At 34.9% G+C, this 25,729-nt stretch overlaps 2 protein-coding genes across 7 annotated transcripts in view; one reads left to right on the forward strand and one right to left on the reverse strand.

Moving 5' to 3' along the window:
• The window catches only part of LOC123548927 (ATP-dependent DNA helicase Q4-like), a 361,389-nt gene that overhangs the window by 135,366 nt on the left and 200,294 nt on the right, over positions 1-25,729 (forward strand). The gene's annotated exons all lie outside the window — the stretch shown is intronic.
• The window catches only part of LOC123548929 (mu-type opioid receptor-like), a 107,253-nt gene continuing 82,106 nt past the window's right edge, over positions 583-25,729 (reverse strand). For 2 of the 3 annotated variants that reach the window (XM_053545870.1, XM_053545869.1), the window contains one exon: positions 583-3,105. In XM_053545870.1, the coding sequence (XP_053401845.1) occupies positions 1,738-3,099 (1,362 nt within the window). In that variant the 5' untranslated portion in view covers positions 3,100-3,105 and the 3' untranslated portion in view covers positions 583-1,737. Of the gene's footprint in view, positions 3,106-12,842; positions 12,943-25,729 lie in introns of those variants that run through there. The other variant, XM_045336586.2, reaches the window with a different exon arrangement.

A 25,729-nucleotide genomic window follows, 5' to 3' on the forward strand; every position in this document is an offset into this window, starting at 1 on the left:
GTATGGCCTCTTCTTGCAGTCCCTTTCCAGAATTCAATACATATGTGAGCAAATTGATGATTCTTTTGTAGACTTCTATATAATTATGTTTTATATGCTGTTTAATTTTCATGTAAAACAACTCTTTCTTTCTATGATTTGGTGATGTTCCAAAACCTGGACCTAACTCTTAAATAACCTCTGGCCCTTTTGTGTAAATTTGTATTTTATTATTAAGCTCCCTATCCCAACCCTACTTTATGTCTGTTCTGATACTTAATAATTCATGACAAATTATCAGAATGACATAACAAGAATGATCTACTTCTAGAGGTAAAGTTAGCAATTTCTTCTCATGAACCATTTGATGGATCTTCATCAAACTTGATCTATAGTGTCATTAGGTCCTTTCTGAACAAAAAATTCAAATGAGGGAGTCTGGTCCCTTTTAGGGGCTGCTAGAGCCAGCAATAAAAATACCTTTAAACAACTTCCATTGAACTACTTGATGGATTTCCATTAAAGTTGATCTGTAGGGTCATTTTTAGGTCTCCCAATTCAATAGAAGTTGCTGCTGCCCAACCCATTTCAATGGAATAAAAATCATTTAACATGTATGTATTTCTTTGATCCAGAATTAACAGGGGTTATACTAAATCATATCATATTCATCTACAACAGTAAGAAGTGATATTTCTCCATTTAGAGCTAAGCAGTTAAAATAAAGTTACTAGAAAACCTTTTGATAAGGCCAGTTTTATCTCTTGGTTTCTGCCAGAAACACTTCATTATTATACATTGTTTCCTCCTGTTTTATGCCCTGTGCAGTGTTGAAGACCCGGAAGGGATAAAAGTGTTTGAACTTTCTGTCCATCCCTTTATATGTGCATTCATTGGTTGCACTTTCTTGTGAACTCCACTCCTACAGTTTGCATCCAGTAGAATTGAAATTTGGTATTCATCATCAACTTATAATGGATTTTTGGGACTTTCATGACCAGTTTTATTTCTGGAATTGTGGCCCTTTTTAAATGCCAATGAAACAGAACATATTATGTTATCACCTGCAGAGACAGGTGGGAGCTGGCAGGCAGTGTCCACTGAAGTTGTCTGCTTGACTCCAGCAGTTCTTACGCAGTGTCCACCAAACTCCTCTGGTGAGCGACTTGCACTCATTTGGGCCTATAAGTTTTCTGGAGAAAACTTGATATACTTTCATTGCATGTCATGTCTATTTTCAGTTTTAATGTGTCCAGAATGATCAACTATTGTGTTTCTAATGTGGGTGGGGCATTATTGAGTTTCTTGAAGCAGGTGTTGGTCTGGAAAATCAACAAACTCTTTAAATATTTCAATAAGGGAACAACTTGGTACTATTTCCAGGTGAACAAAGCACAGGCTGAATGTGATTTTTAAGTTCCAAGACTTTTATTAACACAAAATGAGACAGTATTAATTGATTTGTAATATTGATTTATAATGTGTGTCACATTTAGTTTATACATGTATATGTACTCATTTTTACCATATTCTCATAGTCATACTCAAATAATAACATTTTATAACAACATTTCACATTTGCTTCACAACACAATACTTCATTTTGATTCTTGTCATCGGCTTCTATCAGCCTTTAATGAAATTTATCACCGTGTCACCGTGGAAATCATTACCAAGTATTTGTGAAAATTTTTCACAATTTATTGGAATCCTAGTGCATCACTTCCGAAGATGCTGTCATATTTTTAGTAATTTGCCTTAAGACTCTGACTCTGAGAATTCCATTTTGTGACAGTAGGCACGCTCTAATGATCTAAGTTTGAACGTATGGCGTCCACGTCTGCAAAAGAAACAGAAAATCACAGCAAGACTACTTCTAAATGACTTGTTCACAGCACAATAAAGCACAAAATTCACCGAAAAATTGATTGCTTGCATTAGGTTCGTAATACTTTGTATGATTTTGTACGTGTTAGTGTTACTACCGCCTCCGATCTGGTAAATGAATTTCAAGATCTCTGAAGGCGAGACTAGAATTAAGAATAAAACAACCACAGCAACAAGGGTTGCAGTAACACTGTTTAAGGCATTATCTGTTTGCCGTCTCCTTGCTCGCATTTGTTTCTTTTGAGGTGTTGCGTTCATTGTGAGCGATTGCCGTGGACTGTATCGCCAGCTTTTATTGCTGTACGACCGATGTGGACCGTGAGCTGAATGTTGATTTTTCTGATGTGATGGAGAATAGTGCATAAAAGAATGAGCATGTCTGTCTTTCCCGGAGACATTTGATGACATACTGTTAGAATTGTAAGAGAATAGCTCACGTGGGTATTTTGTAAGAAGAACTTCATTTTTTTGAGCTGGTGCCATTGCCTTTCTGAGCGTTTTAGCATTATGGATTTTATAAATTAGGCATACATTGAAATACAACAGAGCTATACATGGAATAAAGTCAAATAGTATAGCCCAAACAAGTCTTCGTATCACGACAACGGAGTCAGTAAATTCTGGTCTCGGCTCGATTTTATAATAAGTTTGCCCTACACAGTCCAAATGGTCTTTAATAATCTTCTCAAAACCGATGGGAATGGTTAATCCTAAGCATACAAAGTACACTACAGCAATAATAATCCGAGTCTTCTTTAACGATATCAGTTTCCTTGCTTTAAATGGATGACATACGGCTAGATAGCGCTCTCCGGCCATCGCCACCGTCAGCCAAGTGCTTGTCACAATGAACCATGTTATAAGTGGTCCACCTAACCAGTGAAAATACAATACTCCAGATAACTCCGCGTACTCTGAATGATACTCAATTCGTGTGTAGATGAAAGCCAAGAGGCAGAACATGAAGTCAGAAATCGCAAGACCAATTAAGCCAATGTGGGCCGATTTCTCCATTTTTGTTAATGAACGACTAATTTTTTCACGTGTAAGCACCATGAAATTGAGCAGATTTCCTATCATTCCAAATGCACACACTATTGGCACACCGATCTCCATCGTGTAGTACGTAATAAGCTTCTCCAATTCCGCCTCATCAGATATAGACTCTGACCCATTTCGCTGTGATGACGATGATGATATGTTGTCAACGATTGTACTATTGCAGTGGTCCATCACAACCTACAGATAGAAAAGAAATTATTAACACAAAAGTCAGTGTTTGAATGCATATGTACCTGTCAAGACCGATCACCTTAGCTGAAAAGATCAAGGTCAGCTTTGGAGGTCAAAGTTTTACAGCTATGGCTTGTATAAATGGATGAATATTTATATGAATTTGCATTAATATTATTTATTAGTAGAGAATGTGTTGCTTGTTATTATTAGCCTTTACCCTGCTTAATTTCTAAAATGAATTGGTCTATCATTCAGTTTGGGCAGTTCCATTTATTATTTGAAGGGGTGTTCACTAAAAATTTGTGCAGGCTGATCTTGGTCTGCACTGTTCACAAAGGCAGAATAACTTGCCGCCAGCAGACTAAAGGTTAAATCTAAAACTTACAAAGGTTTATGTCAGGCTTAGAGGTCAGAGATTTTACATTTTTGTTGTCAAGTCTATAACTTATTTTGTTTACATAGATGAAGATTCAGATAATATATAAATCCCGCACGATAACTCAAACGATAACGTGTGATAATTACGATTTTTCTTCTTTAAAACGTTTCAATACAGGAAATATTTTTGTACAACATTATTTAATTTTGACATAAATTTTGAGAGTTCAGTTTATAGACTGGTCTGCTTATTAGGGAAATCAGCATGATTTACCTTGCCGTATTTAGGTGAACCGCTGTAATAGTACTGAATAACGCTACCTAAATAATGGACCATTCCATTATTAAAAGTACAAAAACATTGCTGACCTGAAAACCTGACTGTAAGTTGGCACAAATATTTACAATAGTAAGACATTGAGTCTAAGGATTACACTTGAATATCTCCAGTGAATTTTTGCTTTTGCAGTCCATAACTTCAGTATGTTCCATTGTCAAAGGACAGTACTGTGTCCAAACATCACTTATCAATCAAAATGTTCTATGATAATGCATTTCGCCTTTTGACACTGCAGTTCATATTTACTCCAACAACCATACAACCCTGTATTTCAAGGGAGATAATACTGGAAAATACAAATCTGACCTTATTACCCCCCCGTTGATATTACCCTGTTCTGTGGAGAAAATGTAAGGATTTTGAGGAATGGATTCATTTATATAGAGAAAATAGGTCAAAGTTGAATTTTATGATGTGTTTTGTCGCAGTAGAATCAAAAAGGCTAAATAACTAATTCAGTTTTGAAACATTTTACCTTAAAGGCCGTAAACTATACACTTGTTTTATTGTTGCTATTTTGAAGAGAATGCATTATTTTAATATATTCTTTCAACTTTTAAAGCATTTTCTTGCGTGATCATATTAACTTTGGTGCATGAGTCCTGGTAAGGGAGGTAATTTTTTTCTCATTTTGCAATTACGTAGTGGCATTGTCCCAGTGATTTAGCAAAAAGAAGCATTGATTTTCATACAAATCTAAAGAATAATTTGGCATTTTATTTCTGGATCCTGCAATAAAGCTCATGCAATCTAAACCTGAAGTGTGTGATTGACAGTATTGAGAAAACTGCATCTCCGGAAATTTGAGGCTAATGAAAAAAAAAGCATTGGGTTTATATATATATATATATATATGGATAGCAGATTTATATAGGTGACCAATAGTGTTAGCGTGTGATAGAATTTCAGTCTCCTGTGATAAAATTTGACATGGAGGAATTTTGTTATTATCTCCATTTAATGATAATCTTTGTTGAAGGAAAATAAGGTTGCCCTTGAAAACACTTAGATAAAAAATTACAGTCACTGTTTGTGTGCTTTTAAGCTATAATCTGTGCTGAATGGTTAAAACTCTTAAAATGTTTGTATGATGTTTTTTCCCGAAGTTTTAGACCAGTTCTGTTTGACCCCAGACATCTTTGTGAATTGAAATAGGCCTAAAAATTTCTTGGAATACAGACGGTATCATTATTTGAAATTTGTTTAAATCTTATTGACAAAGATACAGAATATTTTTTCTGCCTCCTGCAACTTTATTGGCTTATAAAACAAAATTATGGTGTCAGAATTTCACTAAGAATAAAGATAGCATGTTTTTAAGACAGGAGTTTTTGTAATTTCTTGATCATCAAAAATGTTAGGTGATCTACTTTACATAGGCAAACTATATATTTTCTTCTTTTAGGTAAGAAGAACTTCAAGAAAATGTATACCGTATAGCGGGTTATTTCTGCGGGGCAATATTTCTGCGTTTCTGCAGTCTCTCGGTAGAATTGCAAAAGTATTTCCTGCAGAATATTCATCCAGCAAAAATTTAAAACGCAAAAAATCTGCATTTTTTATTTCACCAACGTTGTTTCACGCTATGTTACCCGAGGTAATCCGAAGTTCACAATGACCTGGTCTAATTATTGAAAATTACCGTAGCAAACTAACAATTACCGATAATGGTATAATCATGATAATTAGGTGTGACGGTCAATTAAAGTCATAAGTGTTAATCCCTCAGAAAACGTTTTTCTTTTGTGAATGAAATAAACTGAGTGAATTTCACCTTTGTTATTCTTATTAATCCCTTGTGGCGATCTTCTTAACTAGGTATACTTTAGGAACCTTTATATAAGTGAAACCGTTATATATATATATACCATAGTTTGCAGTTGCTGTTTTTGCAATAATTTATTGTTGTTTAACTTATATTTTTTCATTTTGCAAGTTATTATATCCTACAATGTATTCATTAAATACAAAGATACTTTACTGCAGTTACCAGTAATTTAGTTTATTGTTTTCATACGCTATCATTCTCACAACGTCCGATCATGCGAGGAATTATGTCTCCCACAGGAGACATATTGTTTTTGCCCTGTCCGTCCGTCCGTCCGTCCGTAGGTCACACTTCATTTCCAAGCAATAACTGAAGAACCATTTGACCTAGAACCTTCAAACTTCATAGGGTTGTAGGGCTGCTGGAGTAGACGGCCCCTATTGTTTTTGGGGTAACTCCGTCAAAGGTCAAGGTCACAGGGGCCTGAACATTGAAAACCATTTCCAATCAATAACTAGAGAACCACTTGACCCAGAATGTTGAAACTTCATAGGATGATTGGTCATGAAGAGTAGATGACCCCTATTGATTTTGGGGTCACTCCGTCAAAGGTCAAGGTCACAGGGGCCTGAACATTGAAAACCATTTCCGATCAATAACTAGAGAACCACTTGACCCAGAATGTTGAAACTTCATAGGATGATTGGTCATGAAGAGTAGATGACCCCTATTGATTTTGGGGTCACTCCATCAAAGGTCAAGGTCACAGGGGCCTGAACATTGAAAACCATTTCCGATCAATAACTAGAGAACCACTTGGTACCCAGAATGTTGAAACTTCATAGGATGATTGATCATGAAGAGTAGATGACCCTTATTGATTTTGGGGTCACTCTGTCAAAGGTCAAGGTCACAGGAGCCTGAACATTGAAAACCATTTCCGATCAATAACTAGAGAACCACTTGACCCAGAATGTTGAAACTTCATAGGATGATTGGTCATAAGGAGTAATTGACCCCTATTGATTTTGGGGTCACTCCATCAAAGGTCAAGGTCACAGGGGCCTCAACATGGAAAAACATTTCCGATCAATAACTAGAGAACCACTTGACCCAGAATGTTGAAACTTCATAGGATGATTGTACATGCAAAGTAGATGACACCTATCAATTTTGGGGTCACTCCATTAAAGGTCAAGGTCACAGGGGCCTGAACATTGAAAACCATTTCCGGTCAATAACTTGAGAACCACTTGACCCAGAATGTTGAAACTTAATAGGATGATTGGTCATGCAGAGTAGATGACCCCTAACGATTTTGGGGTCACTCTGTGAAAGGTCAAGGTCACAGGGGCCCGAACATTGAAAACCATTTCTGGTGAGTAACTTGAGAACCACTTGAACTAGAATGATGAAACTTCATAGGATGATTGGTCATGCAGAGTAGATGACCCCTAACGATTTTAGGGTCACTCTGTTAAAGGTCAAGGCCACAGGGGCCTGAACATGGAAAACCATTTCCAATCAATATCTTTAGAACCTCTCGACCCAGAATGTTGAAACTTCATAGGATGATTGTTCATGCAGAGTAAATGACCCCTATTGTTTTTGGGGTCACTCCGTTAAAGGTCAAGGTCACAGGGGCCTGAACATTGATAACCAGTTCCGATCAATAACTTGAGAACCACTTGACCCAGAATGTTGAAACTTCATAGGATGATTGAACATGCAGAGTAGATGACCCCTATTGATTTTGGGGTCAGTCTATTAAAGGTCAAGGTCACAGTGGCCTGTTCATGTAAAATCATTTTTTGGAAATAACTTGAGAACCACTTGACCTACAATGTTGAAACTGAATAGGATGATTGGACATGCAGAGTAGATGACCCCTATTTATTTTGAGGTCACTTGATCAAAGGTCAAGGTCACAGGAGCCTGAACAGTGACTTGAGAACCACTAGGCCAAGAGTGTTGAAATTTAGTGGGATGACTGGACATGCCAAGTAGATGATCCCTATTGCAGCCAACCATCAGTGTCTCTTTGACTTTAGCTCCTGACCCCTATTGACTTCTTGCCTATAGGACTTTGCATTGGGGGAGACATGCGCTTTTTTACAAAAACATTTTCTAGTAACTTCCTCCTTGGCATCGAAAATGCAGAAATTTCTCTTCCTTTTAAGTGAAAACGCAGAAATTAAACACGCAGAAATTTGTTTCACATTTTTTTGGGCCAAAATGCAGAATATTTTGAACACAGAAATAACCCGCTATACGGTAGTTTTGTATTGATCTTCCTGTGGTTTTGGGTAAATTGCTACCTTTAATGTCGGATGTGCAGTTAAATGCCAACAATGAGATTTTATGCAATCCTGATCAAAGTGTTATTGTGTTTAACAGCATGAACCTTTTGTAGCAACTTGCTGTAATTGTGGACCGTAACAGATTACTGATGTTGGCAGCAGAGAAACAACATTATTTTATTGGATATATATATTGCACTTTGATTAATTTCATGTTATAGTTGTCCACCATGGTGGCAATAAAAGTGAATATTGCGCTTCTACATCCATATTCTAGCTTATTATTAATGTAATCAGCATGAAACAAAAGTATTGAATTAAAGTACATCTTGGTTTTTTCTGTCTTTGACAGAAGGGATTATGCCCAGGATTATTATATAGGTGTGAATAATTTGTTATATGCTCTTGATGACAAAACAGAATACTATCTATCTATAAATACTGCATGACACCGTTGTGAGTATTTTATGCAGGTGCGCATCAGGTTTGCAGACGTCTCAACTTCACCTGAATTTTATGTACAGTTGGGTATATTTCAGATGAAAATCCATCAGCTTTTAAAATTTTTGGTTTGAAAAATATGTTATACTGAGCTGAAATAACTGCCCTCTGTTGCAAAAATGAAATCACTTTTTTTAAACAAGGTTTAATCCGAATCATTTCTGTCTTTGGAGTCAAAATTCACAGCATTGCAGTATTCACATAATTATTAAAGTATAATACTATATTTTAATTCTGATACTGCTGTTGGCAGTTACCTGTGCATTTGCATGTAGCAAGCTGTCAGTTTTTCTAGCAGATGTGTAATTATTGTAGACATACAGGTGCTTGTTACAACTTGATGACATTATATGTGTACATATTACACGAGTGTTGTTTCATATTGAATTTATTAAACAAGTTGAATAACGCGATAAAATGCTAGGCTGTGCCGAGCAGTGTGTCAATAAGTTTAATGAATTCAATGTGGAAAGCTGGGCTTCCTTTGCAAAGTGATGAGGTCATTGACTTCAAATCACTTGACCTCACTGTTGCTTTGGATGTTGAATTCTTCATGTATGGAAGCCATCCAGCTGGATTTGTTCTTTCTTTACCTTAATTATAGACTAAGTCAGTTTGACCAACGTCTCCTGTGCTTAAAACAATGTTGGTGTCAAAGCTTTATTACATTTAGTTTATTTCATGCTTTTCAATGAAATACTGATAAATTTTATGCCAATGAAACAAAGTTTCAAAGCAGTGAAAATATCATTTTTATTTTTCACTGGTACGGAACTACACTTAAATGCGAATGAATATGAATTGTAAATTTAATAACATGAAATTCTTTGGAAAATATACTTCAACAGAGCTAGATGTAAATGAATATCTATTTGAACATAAATATATGTGTGCCAATGAAATGAAACATAAAAAAAATTTGAAAACATCATAGAACTATTTGACAATATTTCAACACAGAAATGTGACATCCTGACTCTGTAACCATGTGATGTTGCACGGGGTAAAATGAGTATTAATTGGTTAAAATAGTTGAAAGTTATCAGATAAAAAGACAATTTGTTTGTTTTACATGTAAGGTTGTTACATTCTGTTTCTGTGTTGAACACCAAAATTTACATTAATTTTTCTTGTAGGATACTGGTGTTCACTCAGTGAAATATAATTTGATCTGAAACTGACACAAATAAAGTATCCTCTATGTAATACCACTCCCATGATGTCACATGCGTTAAGATGTTTAATTTATATATATATATATATATATATCATACATGTGATAAGTTCAGAATCCCAAAACTGGAGGTTTGCCATTTTTCAGCTGGAGTTGGGGTCTCAAAACTGGAGGTTTTTTATCGACATAAATTCAGCGCGCGGACACAAAATTTAGAGACAAAATCCAACATTTTAGGCCACACAATTACGCATAGGTCTACACCAGAAGAAACAATCCTCATAACTCTTGATTAGAATTTTGACAGTTATGCTACTTTTTAAATTTTTTTGTTAAAGTTCTATATAATGTCCAATATAATGTCCAATATCTCCGTTACATTCAAAGCTATTGACTATTTTGCCCCTTTTACTGGCAAAGCTTTAATTGCCCCTTTTACTTGCAAAGCTTTAATTCAGAGTCAATCACTGAGAAAAGTCGAGCATGCTGTCTTACAGAAGCTCCCTCCTGTTCTAACTTTAAACTTTTTTAACAGATTAAATTTGTAGAAACAAAGTCTCAATTTAGGTCTGAAATGGCGGTGAACATGCATTAACATTATTCTACTCGAGGACTGAAAAAAATGAAGCTCTAAATTGGTCTGAACACAACTCATAAATTATGTAAATTCCTTACCCCACCCATCTTTCGTCTAAAAATACTGATCAATAATGAATTTGACATGAAAAACAGAAATAAATGCATCAAACATGTATTTACCCTTACCAAAATAATGTAGATTGATGTTATCAAATCAGTGAGTGTGTGTTTTCATCCATTTTTCAATGAAATAAGTCCGATTTTATTAGCAAATTAATTTGGTAAACATTGGAAGAAAATGGCGTAACTGCATAAGGGGAAATAACATTCATTTTCTAAAAATAGTAATGGGTTGGGTTTTCCAACAATTATTTATGTGACTTTATTATCGAACAAAACTTTTCTCTAAATAATCAAAAAATCATTTCAGCTGGGAATTATTTCTTATGACTGGAAGTTTTTTGCTTCAAACTGGTTAAAAATGGAGCCTAATTGGCATTGAGAATGGGCCGATAATCGGCCCGGTGAGACAGGTGGAAAAGGCCCAGCTTGTCTAATCCCTTATCAAAACAAACAATTAATCATGTTATCAAAATTCACCTGTGAAAAACAACTCTTTCCTCCAGCTACATGTGTGTCAAACATGTATAATACACAACAGTCGGTGACACTTTGATTTACTGTGTAAACATGTTTGGCACTCCTCGGTAATTATCATCCCAGTCATAATACCGATTTTTTTTTTTTGAAAAGCGGGAGAATTATGGTTTTGGTCGGGAGACGGGAGACAAGGTGAAAAAATCGGGATTTTGACCCTCCCGCGCGGGAGATCACATGTATGTATATATATCATACAGATACAAATACAAAAATCTGTAAGTCTATTTATTATGGTTGTTGTATAAGAGGATTATCTTCGATTTATATTTTTTACAATAATTTGTTAGACATCAGAATGATGGTGCAGTGAGATTTTGAACTGTATTATTATCCCATAATCCTCCTGTAATTAGTATTTTAATAAGGATCTCATTACTTTTCATTGATGCTTTCAGTGTGGCCTTTGGAACTATTGCATATTGAATTCCTGTGAGATTTCTGTGAAATAGGTTCACCCATCCTAGATTTGGTATAAATGAATAATGGAGAAACTTTATCTGTATGATTTGATTAACAGTTTGATTTGATATTAAGGTAATATAGCAGTAATTCAGTCAAAAATGTGCTTCCATGGTGTAGTCGAGAAAAGTCCCTAATAAATAGATCCTAATTTTTCCATTTTTCCCGCATTTGCACTTAAACCGGTGGCCTAGTGGGCATTATTACACTAGTGGAATGTATTTTACAGAAGATAAAGACACTTTTCATGCTTATATTTGCGTATGTTTTCCGGTTGTTAATACTTGAAAATGAAAGTAGTGTGTTTATTTTGCGGACCACTTTATGAAACGTGGCAATATGAGGGTACCTGTTACTTAAGATGACTTGCATTTCACTGCATACTATTCAACACCCCTTTTTCTTTTCGTTTTCTTGAAGCAAATATATGGATATCTTGTTGAAAAAAAGGTCTACCACGGAGTGAAAATCTAGAAAGTGTATCAAAATTGATCTGAAGGAGCTTAATTTTATATGAAACAAAGAACAATTTCTTTTATTGGTATACACTGACCCCCATGGGCTGTGATTTTGATCCTCTTCTTCAAATGATTGCTTGGATTTGGTGTAATATATATGTTTGAATTTATAATTGAAGAAAAAGTATCAAACCAGTGTTACTTAAAAGAAGGTTTTAAACAAATCAAATACAATTTATAATGTCATTTGTTACAAGATATATAAGAAATTTAAAATGTCATTTGTTACAAAATATATAAGGGATAGTTAGATGCAATTTATCATTTGTTATAAAATATATAAGAAGTAGTTAGATGCAATTTATTATTTGTTATAAAATATATAAGAGATAGTTAGAGGCAATCTGCACTGTTCGCTATTCAGTCAGTATCTTTTAGGTAAGCACCCCTATTAACAGTTAATGGTACTGTCCAAATTGAAAGATGGACCAGTTCATTATAGAAATTTAGCAGGGTAAGGGTTAAAATTGGTTAACTGGATGGCTTCTTGTATGATTTTGTTGCAAAATCTGTTTTAGTTTGATTATTTTCAAACCTTCGAAGAAACTTTGTGTTGTTAAAGATCTGTTGTAGAAGACTTAAAGTACTTAATTGTATAATAGGCCGAGTGGTTAGAGTCGTTGACTTCAAACCATTTGCCCCTCATCGATGTGGGTTCGAAACCTCATTTGGGGCGTAGAATTCTTCACGTGAGGAAGCCATCCAGCTGGCTTACGGAAGGTCGGTGGTTCTACCCAGGTGCCCGCTCGTGATGAAATAGTGCACGGAGGGGCACCTGGGGTCTTCCTCCACCATTAAAGCTGGAAAGTCGCCATATGACCTAAAATTGTGTCGGTGCGACGTTAAACCCAACAAAATAATAAATAAATAAATGTATAATAGGATAAAACTTAAAAATTTATGTATTATGACATAAATTACAATAATATTATGTGACATTAGGCAATAGAAACTCATTATTTATGTTTCTAATCTATGATAACATAAAAGTATAATGAAAATGTCTAAAATAAGAAAATACAAAATGCTAAATAATTATTTACAAAAAAAGCGATGTTCTAACCTGATGTTTAATAGCTCCATTAGTTATCCAAAAAAAATAAATGATTAGGTCCAGTAACTGGTAGGTACAACTAGGTTTTTCAATACAAGCATTTAGAATAGTTTAAATTAGTTTAATCCCGTTGATTTAAAAAGTTTTATCACACAGTATAAGTACTAGATATATCTTTTCATAATACCACAGTTTTGTTGGTGTTGAAATCCAGTCTGAGACAATGAAAATTTGATACTGTATTTAAATACAACATATATCACATGCCATGTACATGTTTTTTGGGTTTTTTTTGTAAATATTTCATTATTGCGTCTCATAGTGATGCTTGTTTATGTAAATATAATGTGTTTTTCTAAAGTATGCGACAGGCTGGTAATTACTTCACAATGTCTGTAAATGAATCAGGTGTATAGATATTTGAGCTGCGCCATGAGAAAACCAACATAGTACGTTTGCGACCAGCATGGATCCAGAGCAGTCTGCGCATCCATGCAGTGTGGTCAGGATCCATGCTGTTCGCTTTCAAAGCCTATTGCAATTAGAGAAACCTTTATCGAACAGCATGGATCCCGACCAGACTGTGCGGATGCGCAGGCTGGTCTGGATCCATGCTGGTCGTAAATGCACTATGTTGATTTTCTCATGGTGCGGCTTATTTGTTGAAATTCTATTTATTTATCTGAATAACATCATATTGATCCTATCTGATATATTGTATGTAAATTAGATGAGATAACGTGCCAAGCAATTTAGCCCAGTGATTAGCACTTCGGCAAAAATACTCAGGATGGGCTTTTGTTACGTTGACACTTACAAACAACATTTTCCAGCAAGCTTTTGTAGAGTTATTAGTGGGTTGGAATGGAACAAGTAAATAAGTGTATAGGTACTAATAAGTGTGGGTATGCATAATATACAAGTTGATAATTAAATGTTGACGTCAATATGTACTTATTTGTTTATTATCAGTTTGCTGACGCATGTGCATGCACAGGTAGGTGGCTGCTAATATTTGCTGTATTTCCTAAACATAATTTCCTTCCTCAATTTATTTTTAGCTCACCTGTCACAAAGTGACAAGGTGAGCTTTTGTGATCGCGCGTCGTCCGTCGTCCGTGCGTGCGTGCGTCCGTGCGTCCGTAAACTTTTGCTTGTGACCACTCTAGAGGTCACATTTTTCATGGGATCTTTATGAAAATTGGTCAGAATGTTCACCTTGATGATATCTAGGTCAAGTTCGAAACTGGGTCACGTGCTGTCAAAAACTAGGTCAGTAGGTCTAAAAATAGAAAAACCTTGTGACCTCTCTAGAGGCCATATATTTCACAAGATCTTCATGAAAATTGGTCAGAATGTTCACCTTGATGATATCTAGGTCAAGTTCGAAACTGGGTCACGTGGGGTCAAAAACTAGGTCAGTAGGTCTAAAAATAGAAAAACCTTGTGACCTCTCTAGAGGCCATATTTTTCATGAGATCTTCATGAATATTGGTCAGAATGTTCACCTTGATGATATCTAGGTCAAGTTTGAAACTGGGTCACGTGGGGTCAAAAACTAGGTCATTAGGTCTAAAAATAGAAAAACCTTGTGACCTCTCTAGAGGCCATATTTCTCAATGGATCTTCATGAAAATTGGTCAGAATGTTCAGCTTGATGATATCTAGGTCAAGTTCGAAACTGGGTCACGTGGGGATAAAAACTAGGTCAGTAGATCTAAAAATAGAAAAACCTTGTGACCTCTCTAGAGGCCATATTTTTCATGAGATCTTCATGAATATTGGTCAGAATGTTCACCTTGATGATATCTAGGTCAAGTTCGATACTGGGTCATGTGGGATCAAAACTAGGTCAGTAGGTCTAAAAATAGAAAAACCTTGTGACCTCTCTAGAGGCCATATTTCTCAATAGATCTTCATGAAAATTGGTCAGAATGTTCACCTTGATGATATCTAGGTCAAGTTCGAAACTGGGTCACGTGCGGTCAAAAACTAGGTCAGTAGGTCTAAAAATAGAAAAACCTTGTGACCTCTCTAGAGGCCATATTTTTCAATGGATCTTCATGAAAATTGGTCAGAATGTTAACCTTGATGATATCTAGATCAAGTTCGAAACTGGGTCACGTGGGGTTAAAAACTAGGTCAGTAGATCTAAAAATAGAAAAGCCTTGTGACCTCTCTAGAGGCCATATTTTTCATGAGATCTTCATGAATATTGGTCAGAGGGTTCATCTTGATGATATCTATGTCAGGTTTGAAACTGGGTCACGTGGGGTCAAAAACTAGGTCAGTAGGTCTAAAAATAGAAAAACCTTGTGACCTCTCTAGAGGCCATATTTCTCTATGGATCTTCATGAAAATTGGTGAGACTGTTCAGCTTGATGATATCTAGGTCAGGTTCGTAACTGGGTCATGTGCCGTCAAAAACTAGGTCAGTAGGTCGAAAAATAGAAAAACCTTGTGACCTCTCTAGAGGTTATATTTTTCACGAGATCTTCATGAAAATTGGTGAGAATGTTCACCTTGATGATATCTAGGTCAAGTTTAAAAGTGGGTCACGTGCCTTTAAAAACTAGGTCATTAGGTCAAATAATAGAAAAACCTTGTGACCTCTCTAGAGGCCATATTTTTCAATGGATCTTCATGAAAATTGGTCAGAATTTTTTATCTTGATGATATCTATGTCACATGTGCTGAAAAACTAGGTCACTTTGTCAAATAATAGAAATAACGACGTCATACTCAGTTCAACACTGGGTCATGTGGGGATAGGTGAGCGATTCAGGACCATCATGGTCCTCTTGTTGTTTATTTTGAAGATCCATTTGTAAATAAATTTGTAGTTAGTTATTCTCTTCTTAGCTTTGGAAGTCACCATTTCAAAGGCAAAAAAATATGTTTTTGAAATAGAAAAAACGTAGAATTTTCACAACTATAAGTTTGTTTTAGATCCCTGTAATGGGGTCTGTATGAAACGTCCAGAATAAGTTTGTATATTTTGTATTTCAAAATGTATCAAGTTGTTGATAAACATTTAGATAACTAAAGCCTAACCATTCACAACAATCTACAAGGTGTCTCATATTGCAAGACCCAGATCCCTAGCTCAAAGGTCATGGTCATACTTAGAGGTAAAATATTTTCAGTAGTATTAATATGTTCTGTCTGCAACAGTACCTAATAAATAATAATAAAATTAAAAAAAAAATAATAAAATAATAATATATACATTAGCATTCAGTGTTAACAAGATAACATGTTTTTTTGCAATACTTAATTAGGCATGGTCTGTCTAAATCTTCTTTCTGTCAAATTGCCAACACCCACACTTCTGTGTCCTGACATCACATATCAAGAACATATGTGTTCTGCGGACACATTCTTTATTCCTCTTTTCTTATTTGTATACAAACCACGCCCCCACTCTAAAAAAAAATTACCATGACCTCATATCATGGTCGGGACCATTGCGAAAAGCTGTATGAATTTATATACTTTGAATCCTGTGATACACCATGCTGTTTTATTTAACGATTGTATGGGATCATGTCAAGGTCATTTGTTAGAATGTGAAGTGTAAAATTTTTGTAAGCCCCAGTTGCAGCAAAGTCCCTCTACCCACCCAATAAGGAAAATGAAAAAAATGTCTGCAGTAAAGAATAAGTCCACTTCAGCACACACCACACACAAAATTGGGGAAAACAAGATAACTTGGCATTGCTCACAAGCCTCTTATAATGTAAAAGATTTATAATCTGTGCAGTTTTGGAGACAGCTGATTACTTTAAGTAATTGCCCTCTTTAAAGTATTATAGTATATTAGTTGGTCTCAAGAGCATAATGCTGTTGCTGAATACACAGAATTAGGCATTACAGAATTTATTAAAACAATAAAATTGATGAGAATTCCATGTTGTAGAGTTTTCATAGCATTATAGGCTTCGCTGTCTGCAGTTTCTACTTGTTTCTGGTAACTAAACTGTCTAGTTTGTTGAAATTTTGTGGGGTATAAATTACATGCTTGCAATGAATTACATGTGTTTTGTCTTTTGTTTTATGGTAGATGCACATTTCAGTTAAGGTAAATGAGGATTCTGCAAAATTTAGTGCTCATTATACATAATAATTATTTGATGTTATGTAGTTGATATCCCTAAGCCACCTTGTCAGTTTTTGCAATGATTGCCGAAAACATTTTTAGGTAGTGGACCCATACTGACAATATTATTGGCAATTTCCGCATACTGACAATATTATTGGCAGTTTTCGCATACTGACAATATTATTGGCAATTTCCGCAAACTGACAATATTATTGGCAGTTTTCGCATACTGACAATATTATTGGCAATTTCCGCATACTGACAATATTATATTACATGATTAGGTTTTCTCAGTATACAGTTTCAGCCATAACAGAAATTCCAAATCCTCATTCATGTATAACTAGACAGAAAATGCTGATTTTCGTATTACACCTGGTCCACTATCTTAAAACAAGTATAAGTTTTTTCTCCTCAGATACACTATCTTAAAACAAGTATAAGTTTTTTCTCCTCAGATGCTGGTGGATATTCCAGCGAAATTAAGCCTATAACAATCATATTTGAATCGCTGCTAATTTGACAATAAAAGGGATACACGTGTACAATCAATATTTCAGATATTATTCTGACGTACCTGTGAGAAATTTTCATGATTTTGCTAAATCTCAATATGCAAGGTTAGGAAAATACGTAGAAACTGCTATAAAATGTCATATTCCACTTTTCCTTTTTAATGTAAATCATTTGTACTGTGGACAATGTAAGGTTATAGAAATTCCATGGTCAGATTATTTATTAATGTTTACCCTGCTAAATTTCTACAATGGACTGGTCCACCGTTAATTTAGGCAGTACCATTTATTATTTGAAGGGGTGTTCAGTGAAAATTTTCTGACCGAATAGCAAACAGTGCAGACCATGATCAGCTCGCACGGATGTGCAGGCAAAGGCTAAATCACTTGCCGCCAGCAGGCTAACGGTTAAACAATATTTCACATATTTATTGTGATACAACAACTATTAAGGGAAAATTTAATTTGATATAAGGGCCTGTTATTGTTAACTTTGACTGTATGCAGAATGAACTAGTATAAATAAATTCTTGAAAAATATATCTGAGTATCCCTTTAACCCTTAGCCTGCTAAATTTCCTAAATGGACTGGTCCATCATTCAGTTTGGACAATACCATTTATTATTTGAAGGGGTGTTCACTGAAAATTTACTGACTGAATAGCGAACAGTGCAGACCATGATCAGACTGGACAGATGTGCAGGCTGATCTTGGTCTGCACTGGTCGCATAGGCTGAAATATTTGCCGCCAGCAGGCTTAAGGTTAAAACATAACTGGGATTTTGGCAATAGTTAGTGTCAGGAAAGTACATTTCAGAGACCAAATTCTTTAATTACCCTTACAAAATATTATGGTGATCAATGTTACCTCCATTAGCAAGAGTCCTTAGAAATGTTAAAAGTCTGAGTTTACAAAGTGTAATGTAACCTTTTCCTGGTAATGTTACTGTAACAAGTAAAGCGCTGATGCATTATGAGAAAAGCAAACTGTATTTATAGGTTCTATAAAGTCAAATGGCATTGGGTAAAGTATTATAACACTTACTGAGACACATAATTTGAATAAATTAATGCAATTTGAGTCTAAAATGCTTCTGTCAGTAGATAATATCAACTACAGAACTTCAACATCATATGATTGTCTATACTAGTGTTATGTTCAATGGAGATAACTCCTGAGGCTATTCAAATATTGTATAATTATGTCCCTTTTCTTCTCAAGAACACTGGATAATCAGAGCCAAGAAAGATTGGCCAGAATATATAAGAGAAATGATTATAAAAAAAAAATTAAAAAGATTATCCAGTTGGTAGCCAGACTAGATTGTCTACTTCATTATGTTTTATCTTTGCCCAGTCAAATTATAACTGGAGACATTAATGGCCGTTACTGAATTCAGACTAGAAAAAGCAATCTTACAGACCAATTATTGTTTTGATAGCTTTATCATACGGAAAGCAAGGCAATAAGTGAATTAAGGGGATAAAAAAGCAGAGAATTATGGGACAAGAAAAAATTGAAATAGTGGGCGAAGGTACCAAGGGGAGATGATATTCGATGTGAACATTTAATGCGAGATTTATTATAATAGAAGAAATGGACATTTGAGAATCTTTAGGGACATGACTTAGAGGTAACCAAGTCATAATATTGTTATTAGAATGTGTTTTGTTTGGCTATAAGGTTTTGATTTAATACCATAAAGCTTCGATAGATTAACAGCCTAACCAAGTAAAACTTCTATGAATTATTTTGGCATTCAGGTTTTTTCCCCATCGGTTTCATCTGACCAGAGAGGAAAACTCAGAGTGAAGGTTCTGTGATCTTGCTGTGTCACTGCAACTACTGCAATGATTATGTGAACAATAATGCACCGAATTTGCATAGAGGTGTCCCCAGTTTAAATATTTTGTCTTGTGAACAGGGTTTTAAATGAAGCAAATCATCATCTTTTGGTCATCAACTTGGAGATATATCATGCACCATTTTGATGTTATTGGTTAAGTTAGGATGAGGTACTTGACAATTCATTCAAGTATGAATAGGTTGGCATTCACTGGATATATTCATTTGATCTTTCAGATATAAATATCTGTGAAAATTGGTTCTTGATATAAAATATTAATGATTTCATGTAAATGTTAACTGTACAAGGAATTTTAATGCTATGGGGAATTTGCTCAGATGGAATGGAAGGCAAGCATTATCTGAATGTTCTAAATTGTGTTTTGCTTGTCATTTTTGAGCTTTGCTGGAGAGAAAATCAGAGCCTCTGACACTGAATAAATAGGGTTCATGACTTAGAATCAGGTGTCTCTCTTTGATTGTGTTGGTGGGGGTGACAGGGAGATGTAATAGTAAAACAATGTCCAGTTTATGAAAATCACAGTTCAGGGTGTAAGGTCTCACAAAAAAAGATTAGTAAAAGTTGAAAACAAAGTACTAGATAACCAAATTGCACAAAAGTCTCTAGCTTGTCTGGCTAAACTAGGAATTTAGTTTAGCATTGTGATGTATGTCTGTAAGAGGAACTCAGAAAGACACAATAAACCATAACTCTGCTCTAAATAAAGTTATGTCCCTTTTGGCACTTTTTTAAAACTTAAGGAATAACTTTGACTTAATTGAAGTGATTTTAATAATGACACAACACAGAGAAAATTGAGTGAGCATAGTCAAAAAGTCCCATATCTGAAATTATCTCCTGTTCTAATTGGTGCAGTGAAACCAAAAAGATGTAGTATTAGCTATGGTAACATTTTCAAACAAGGCTTTTGATGGGGATATGAATCACAGAAGGCATAGCTCTAGTGCAATACATTTTCTGATGCACAAGTGCCCTGGACGTACATCATTATAATTGGAATTGAATACAGGAGATATTACAAAAAAAGTTCTGTTAAATTCATGAAAACAGTATAAAACAAATCTGTGTTGCCATCTTTGCTTAGATACATGAAATATTTTGTACACTATCCCTTTTTGTGTACAAGTATTTTGAGAACTTTATCCTTATTTGTGTAAGTGGACTATCCCTTTTGAGTAAAGCAAATATTGTGAATGCACTAAGTATGTCAAGTATGTCCCCCTTTGTGTAAAACAAGTATTTTGGGTGCACAGTATCCCTTTCTGTGTATAAAACAAAATTTGACTTGTTTCAAATAAAGTAGAAAAGTGCATTGTATCAAATATAATGAAAGATGATGGTTTCCCTATCAAAAGTAATAATTTAATGAGAAAAATGTAATATTTTATAGTTTGCAGTTTTTCCATCGGCATGCAGCCATAATTATTATATTGCAGAAATGTTGTAAACGTCTGTTGAGGGATTTCTGGAATGCACAACGTTTTTTAATTGTATAAAATCAAACTAAAAATGGAAGACAAACATTATCTGAATGTTGTTGTGTATTGCTTCACATTTTTTTGCTTTGTTGGAGAGAAAATTAGAGCCTCTTTGGCAGAATAGATAAGGTTCATGACTTAGAATTGGGTGCCTCTGGCTTGTGCATGTTGGTTGGGTTGAGAATGAATTGGTAGTCTCTCACCTGTTTGTGTAAGTTAGGGTGAGAAGGAATTCGGTGCCTCTTACCTGTTGGTGTTGGTAGGGTTGAGAAAGAGATGTAATAGTGAAACTGTTGGTGGTGTTGAAAAAGAGATATAATAGCTATAGTGAAACTGTTGGTGGTGTTGAGAAAGAGATGTAATAGTGAAACTGTTAGTGGTGTTGAGAAAAAGACGTAATAGGGAAACTGTTGGTGGTGTTGAGAAAAAGATTAACAGTGAAACTGTTGGTGGTATTGAAAAAGAGATTTAATAGCTATAGTGAAACTGTTGGTGGTGTTGAGAAAGAGATGTAATAGTGAACCAGTTTGTGGTGTTGAGGAAAAGACGTAATAGGGAAACTGTTGGTGGTGTTGAGAAAGAGATGTAATAGTGAAACTGTTGGTGGTGTTGAAAAAGAGATGTAATAGTGAAACTGTTGGTGGTGTTGAGAAAGAGATGTAATAGTGAAACTGTTGGTGGTGTTGAGAAAGAGATGTAATAGTGAAACTGTTGGTCAGGAGTTGAGAATGAGATGTGATAGTGAAACTGTTGGTGATGTTGAGAAAGAGAAGAATAGTGAAACTGTTGGTGGTGTTGAGAAAGAGATGTTACAGTAAATAATAAATAGTGAAACTGTTGGTGGTGTTGAGAAAGAGATGTAATAGTGAAACTGTTGGTGGTGTTGAGAAAGAGATGTAATGGTGAAACTGTTGTTCAGGTGTTGAGAATGAGATGTGATAGTGAAACTGTTGGTGATGTTGAGAAAGAGACAAATAGTGAAACTGTTGGTGGTGTTGAGAAAGAGATGTTATAGTAACTAATAGTGAAACTGTTGGTGGTGTTGAGAAAGAGACGAATAGTGAAACTGTTGGTGGTGTTGAGAAAGAGATGTAATAGTGAAACTGTTGGTGGTGTTGAGAAAGAGATGTTACAGTAAATAATAAAAAGTGAAACTGTTGGTGGTGTTGAGAAAGAGATGTAATAGTGAAACTGTCGGTGGTGTTGAGAAAGAGATGTAATAGTGAAGAAACAATGTCCACTTTATGAAAATCACAGTATTAGGTAAAGTTGAAAAAAAAAATACTAGATTACCAACTGACATAGAAGAAGTCTCTAACAAATAATAGTTAATGTACATTCTAAGCTTGTCTGACTGCCAATTTTGCTAGAATTAGTTTCCCATAGATTTAATCAACTAATTGGTAAATAGTTGTATAATCCATGCAGTTTTTGAAGGGTTTTATCAAAACCATCAGATTCCTCGTTCTTAAAATTAGTTTTGACAATCAAATTGAAGGAAACCTTTAAGTTAGATTTTATGATTTGATATAGAGCTGTTGTATAAAAATCATCTTGTTAAATATCAAATATTTGAAGAGCTAGCATAGTATAATATAGTTCATATTCAAAATGTAACATCTCTGGCAAAATAAAATGAATTCCAGGTGTTTTTAATTAAATGAATGTAATTAAATGTCTTATGTAACAGCGGCATACTGAGGCACAGGATTTATTATGTAATACACTTGGACAAAAGTGGAGTTTTTTGATGTTTCTAACTTTTAAGCCTGTCTAATTCTATCACCATTTGTAATTCATCATCAGAAAAAAAAAGCCCAAACCTTATCATCTTTAATAAGTTATATCAATATGTAATAAAGGAATGAATCTGTGTTTTGTAATTTCTTTGGGGTATGATATTATTTGGATCTTTGCAACGCAAGTGGCCTTTTGATAGTCTTATTCAGCTTCTATTGCAAAAGTGTTTGCCTCACTTGTGAATATACATATTTAGTTAACAAGTCTTAAGCAAAACAAGTTATTAATGGAGAATTTTAAGGCTTGCATAGTTTAAAATTTAATCAAGTGAACCTTTTCTTATGGAAGAATTTCTCTCAGATACTATTAATTTCAGCATTGAATAATATGTTGAAAATTATTGGTATTTGTAACAACATCTTAAATTTATTGCAAATTTGTTTTGCAAAGCTCTGAATTTCAAAAGAAAGTTTTGCAAAGCTCTGAATTTCAAAAGAAAGGAATTCAACTTTGTGCAACATAGAGATAATACATTATTGTGCAAAACTTCGATGAAAAGGGGTTATATTGTTGGCTCATTGGAGGTTGGTCTGTTAGTTGGTAGACTGTTTGGTTTCTGGTCAATAACTAGGGAAGGCATGGTTTGACAGTGAACTTCCTAGGATGATTGCCTGTGGACAGTAGATGACCCCATTTTTAGCTCGACTATACAAAGTATAAGGAGAGCTATCCTACTCGCGTCGGCGTCTTTCCGCATCCCCACCTTGGTTAAAGTTTTGGTGCACTTCCTCTTTTTTCAGTTTATCTCTGTAATTACTTAATGGATTTGATTCAGACTTGAAATACTTATTCCTCATCATCATCCACATCATCTGACATAAGGGCCATAACTTTGGCACCAATATTTCATGAATTATCCCCCCTTTTCACTTAGATTTTCAGGTTAAAGTTTTGATGCACTTTCACTCTATCTCTGTTATTACTGAATGGATTTGATTCAGACTTAAAATAGTTGTTCAACATCATCACCCACATCATATGATACAAGGTACATAACTCTGGCACCATTTTTACATGAATTATTCCCCCTTTTTACTTAGAATTTCAGGTTAAAGTTTTGATGCACTTTCACTCTGTCTCTGTTATTACTGAATGGATTCGATTCAAACATAAAATAGTTGTTCAGCATCATCACCCACATCATATGACACAAGAGGCATTACTCTGGCACATTTTTTCATGATTAATTCCCCTTTTTACTTAGAATTTCAGGTTAAAGTTTTATGCACTTTCACTCTATCTCTGTTATTACTGAATGGATCTGATTCAGACTTAAACAATTGTTCAGCATCATTGCCCTTATCATATGACACAAGGTGCATAACTCTGGGACCAATTTTTCATGAATTATTTCCCCTTTTTACTTAGAATTTTAGGTTAAAGTTTTGATGCACTTTCACTCTGTCTCTGTTATTACTGAATGGATTCGATTCAAACTTAAAATAGTTGTTCAACATCATCACCCACATCACCCACACCATATGACGCAAGGTGCATAACTCTGGCACCAATTTTTCATTAATTATTCCCCCTTTTTACCTAGAATTTTAGGTTAAAGTTTTGATGCACTTTCACTCTGTCTCTGTTAATACTGAATAGATTTGATTCAAACTTAAAATAGTTGTTCAGGATCATCACCCACACTATATGACACAAGCTGCATAACTCTGGCACCAATATTTAATGAATTATGCCCCTTTTTGCTTAGGATATACTTATGTAGTGTTTTGATACATTTTATTTTTACCTCTCTTATTACTTTAAGTTGATATTTTTGACATAGACTCAGGCTATTGTGCAATATCTTCATCCACAATTGGAGTCATTAAACACTCCAGTGACAGCTCTAGTTTCCTCAGATGTGCCCAGTTTCACTATCCAGCATAGAAATAGTCGAGCGCGCTGTCTCCTGTGACAGCTCTTGTTTTGTGGCCATTAAGTTTAAAATCACAGTGACCTTGAGACTAAAAACAGTTTCCACTCTAAACTAAATAATGCTCTGGGTCAGGGCTCCGGAAATTTGCCGGTTTGTCGGTATTGGACTGGTTTTTGACTTTTCAGACCGATTCGTGGAGTGAAAAAATAAAAAAATCGGTCCCGTAAAAATGAAGAAAAGTATATATTTCGGTCTGAAATCTCAGTACACAATGACCTGCCAAGCAGGAAACTGTTGGTCGTACCCTAAGATAATCAATAAACGTGTCAAACCTTGATAATCGGTCTGTAATTAGCATGTGACGCAATCAGTGCTCACGCGGCACATCCTTTAATGTTTGCAGGCAGCCTACTGCAATGTATTAAACATTTTTGACTGGTTTCCAAAAGTTTCTGACTGGATCCAAATGCTTTCAACGGGGATCCACTTCTTTTATTTAGAATCCGACGGATGTTTTTTTGCTCAAAAGGCTATGTTTGATCACTGGTAAAAAAAAACAATGATCACTGCATTTAATGAGACATCACAAGGGAAACCGATATGAATAATTTTTATAAATACTTGATTTGTAAAAATTACATGATTCATTTGTTGGGACTCCAGTTGAAACAAGTACAGAAAATCGTCTTTGCAACCCGACTGTATATAAAAAAAAAGAAAAAAATGGACTGGCAAACATGAATGATTAAGAAAACCGTAGAGGTGCTGTTTATCAAATCGGTCTTTTAAAAAATGTTCCAAAATGAAATTTTGTTTAAATCAGAAGAGAACTTTATAGAATGTAGCTGCTTGTTGAAGTACAACGACAGCGTAATGAAATATCTGTGGCCAATGCGCATGACCTTATGGTACTACACATGCGGGAAATTTGATCGCAGCCTTCACATAGCGCACACATTCGGTCCGCGGCAGAGTATTTTTAAAATACTGAGTATGTTTGGCAGAGAATATGTGTTGAGTAAATCGCTTTGACTGTATTTTATAAAATTCCGTCACAGAATGAGGAAACATCATAAAGTGTCTGTCTTGTATACGGTATCGAAGTCACGTGTGTTGGCTTTTAGATTAGTTAGGTACACAGTGTCAATGCCTCGGCAATTTTATCCTTGCAAGTATTTTCTTGGAAAAACATCGAAATTTAAACAAAGTAATGATCACACATAACACTGAATAACTGTCTTCATTGTATGGTAACT

The sequence above is a fragment of the Mercenaria mercenaria genome, chromosome 6 (assembly GCF_021730395.1).
Source record: "Mercenaria mercenaria strain notata chromosome 6, MADL_Memer_1, whole genome shotgun sequence".
In the NCBI taxonomy this organism is placed as follows: Eukaryota; Metazoa; Mollusca; class Bivalvia; order Venerida; family Veneridae; genus Mercenaria; species Mercenaria mercenaria.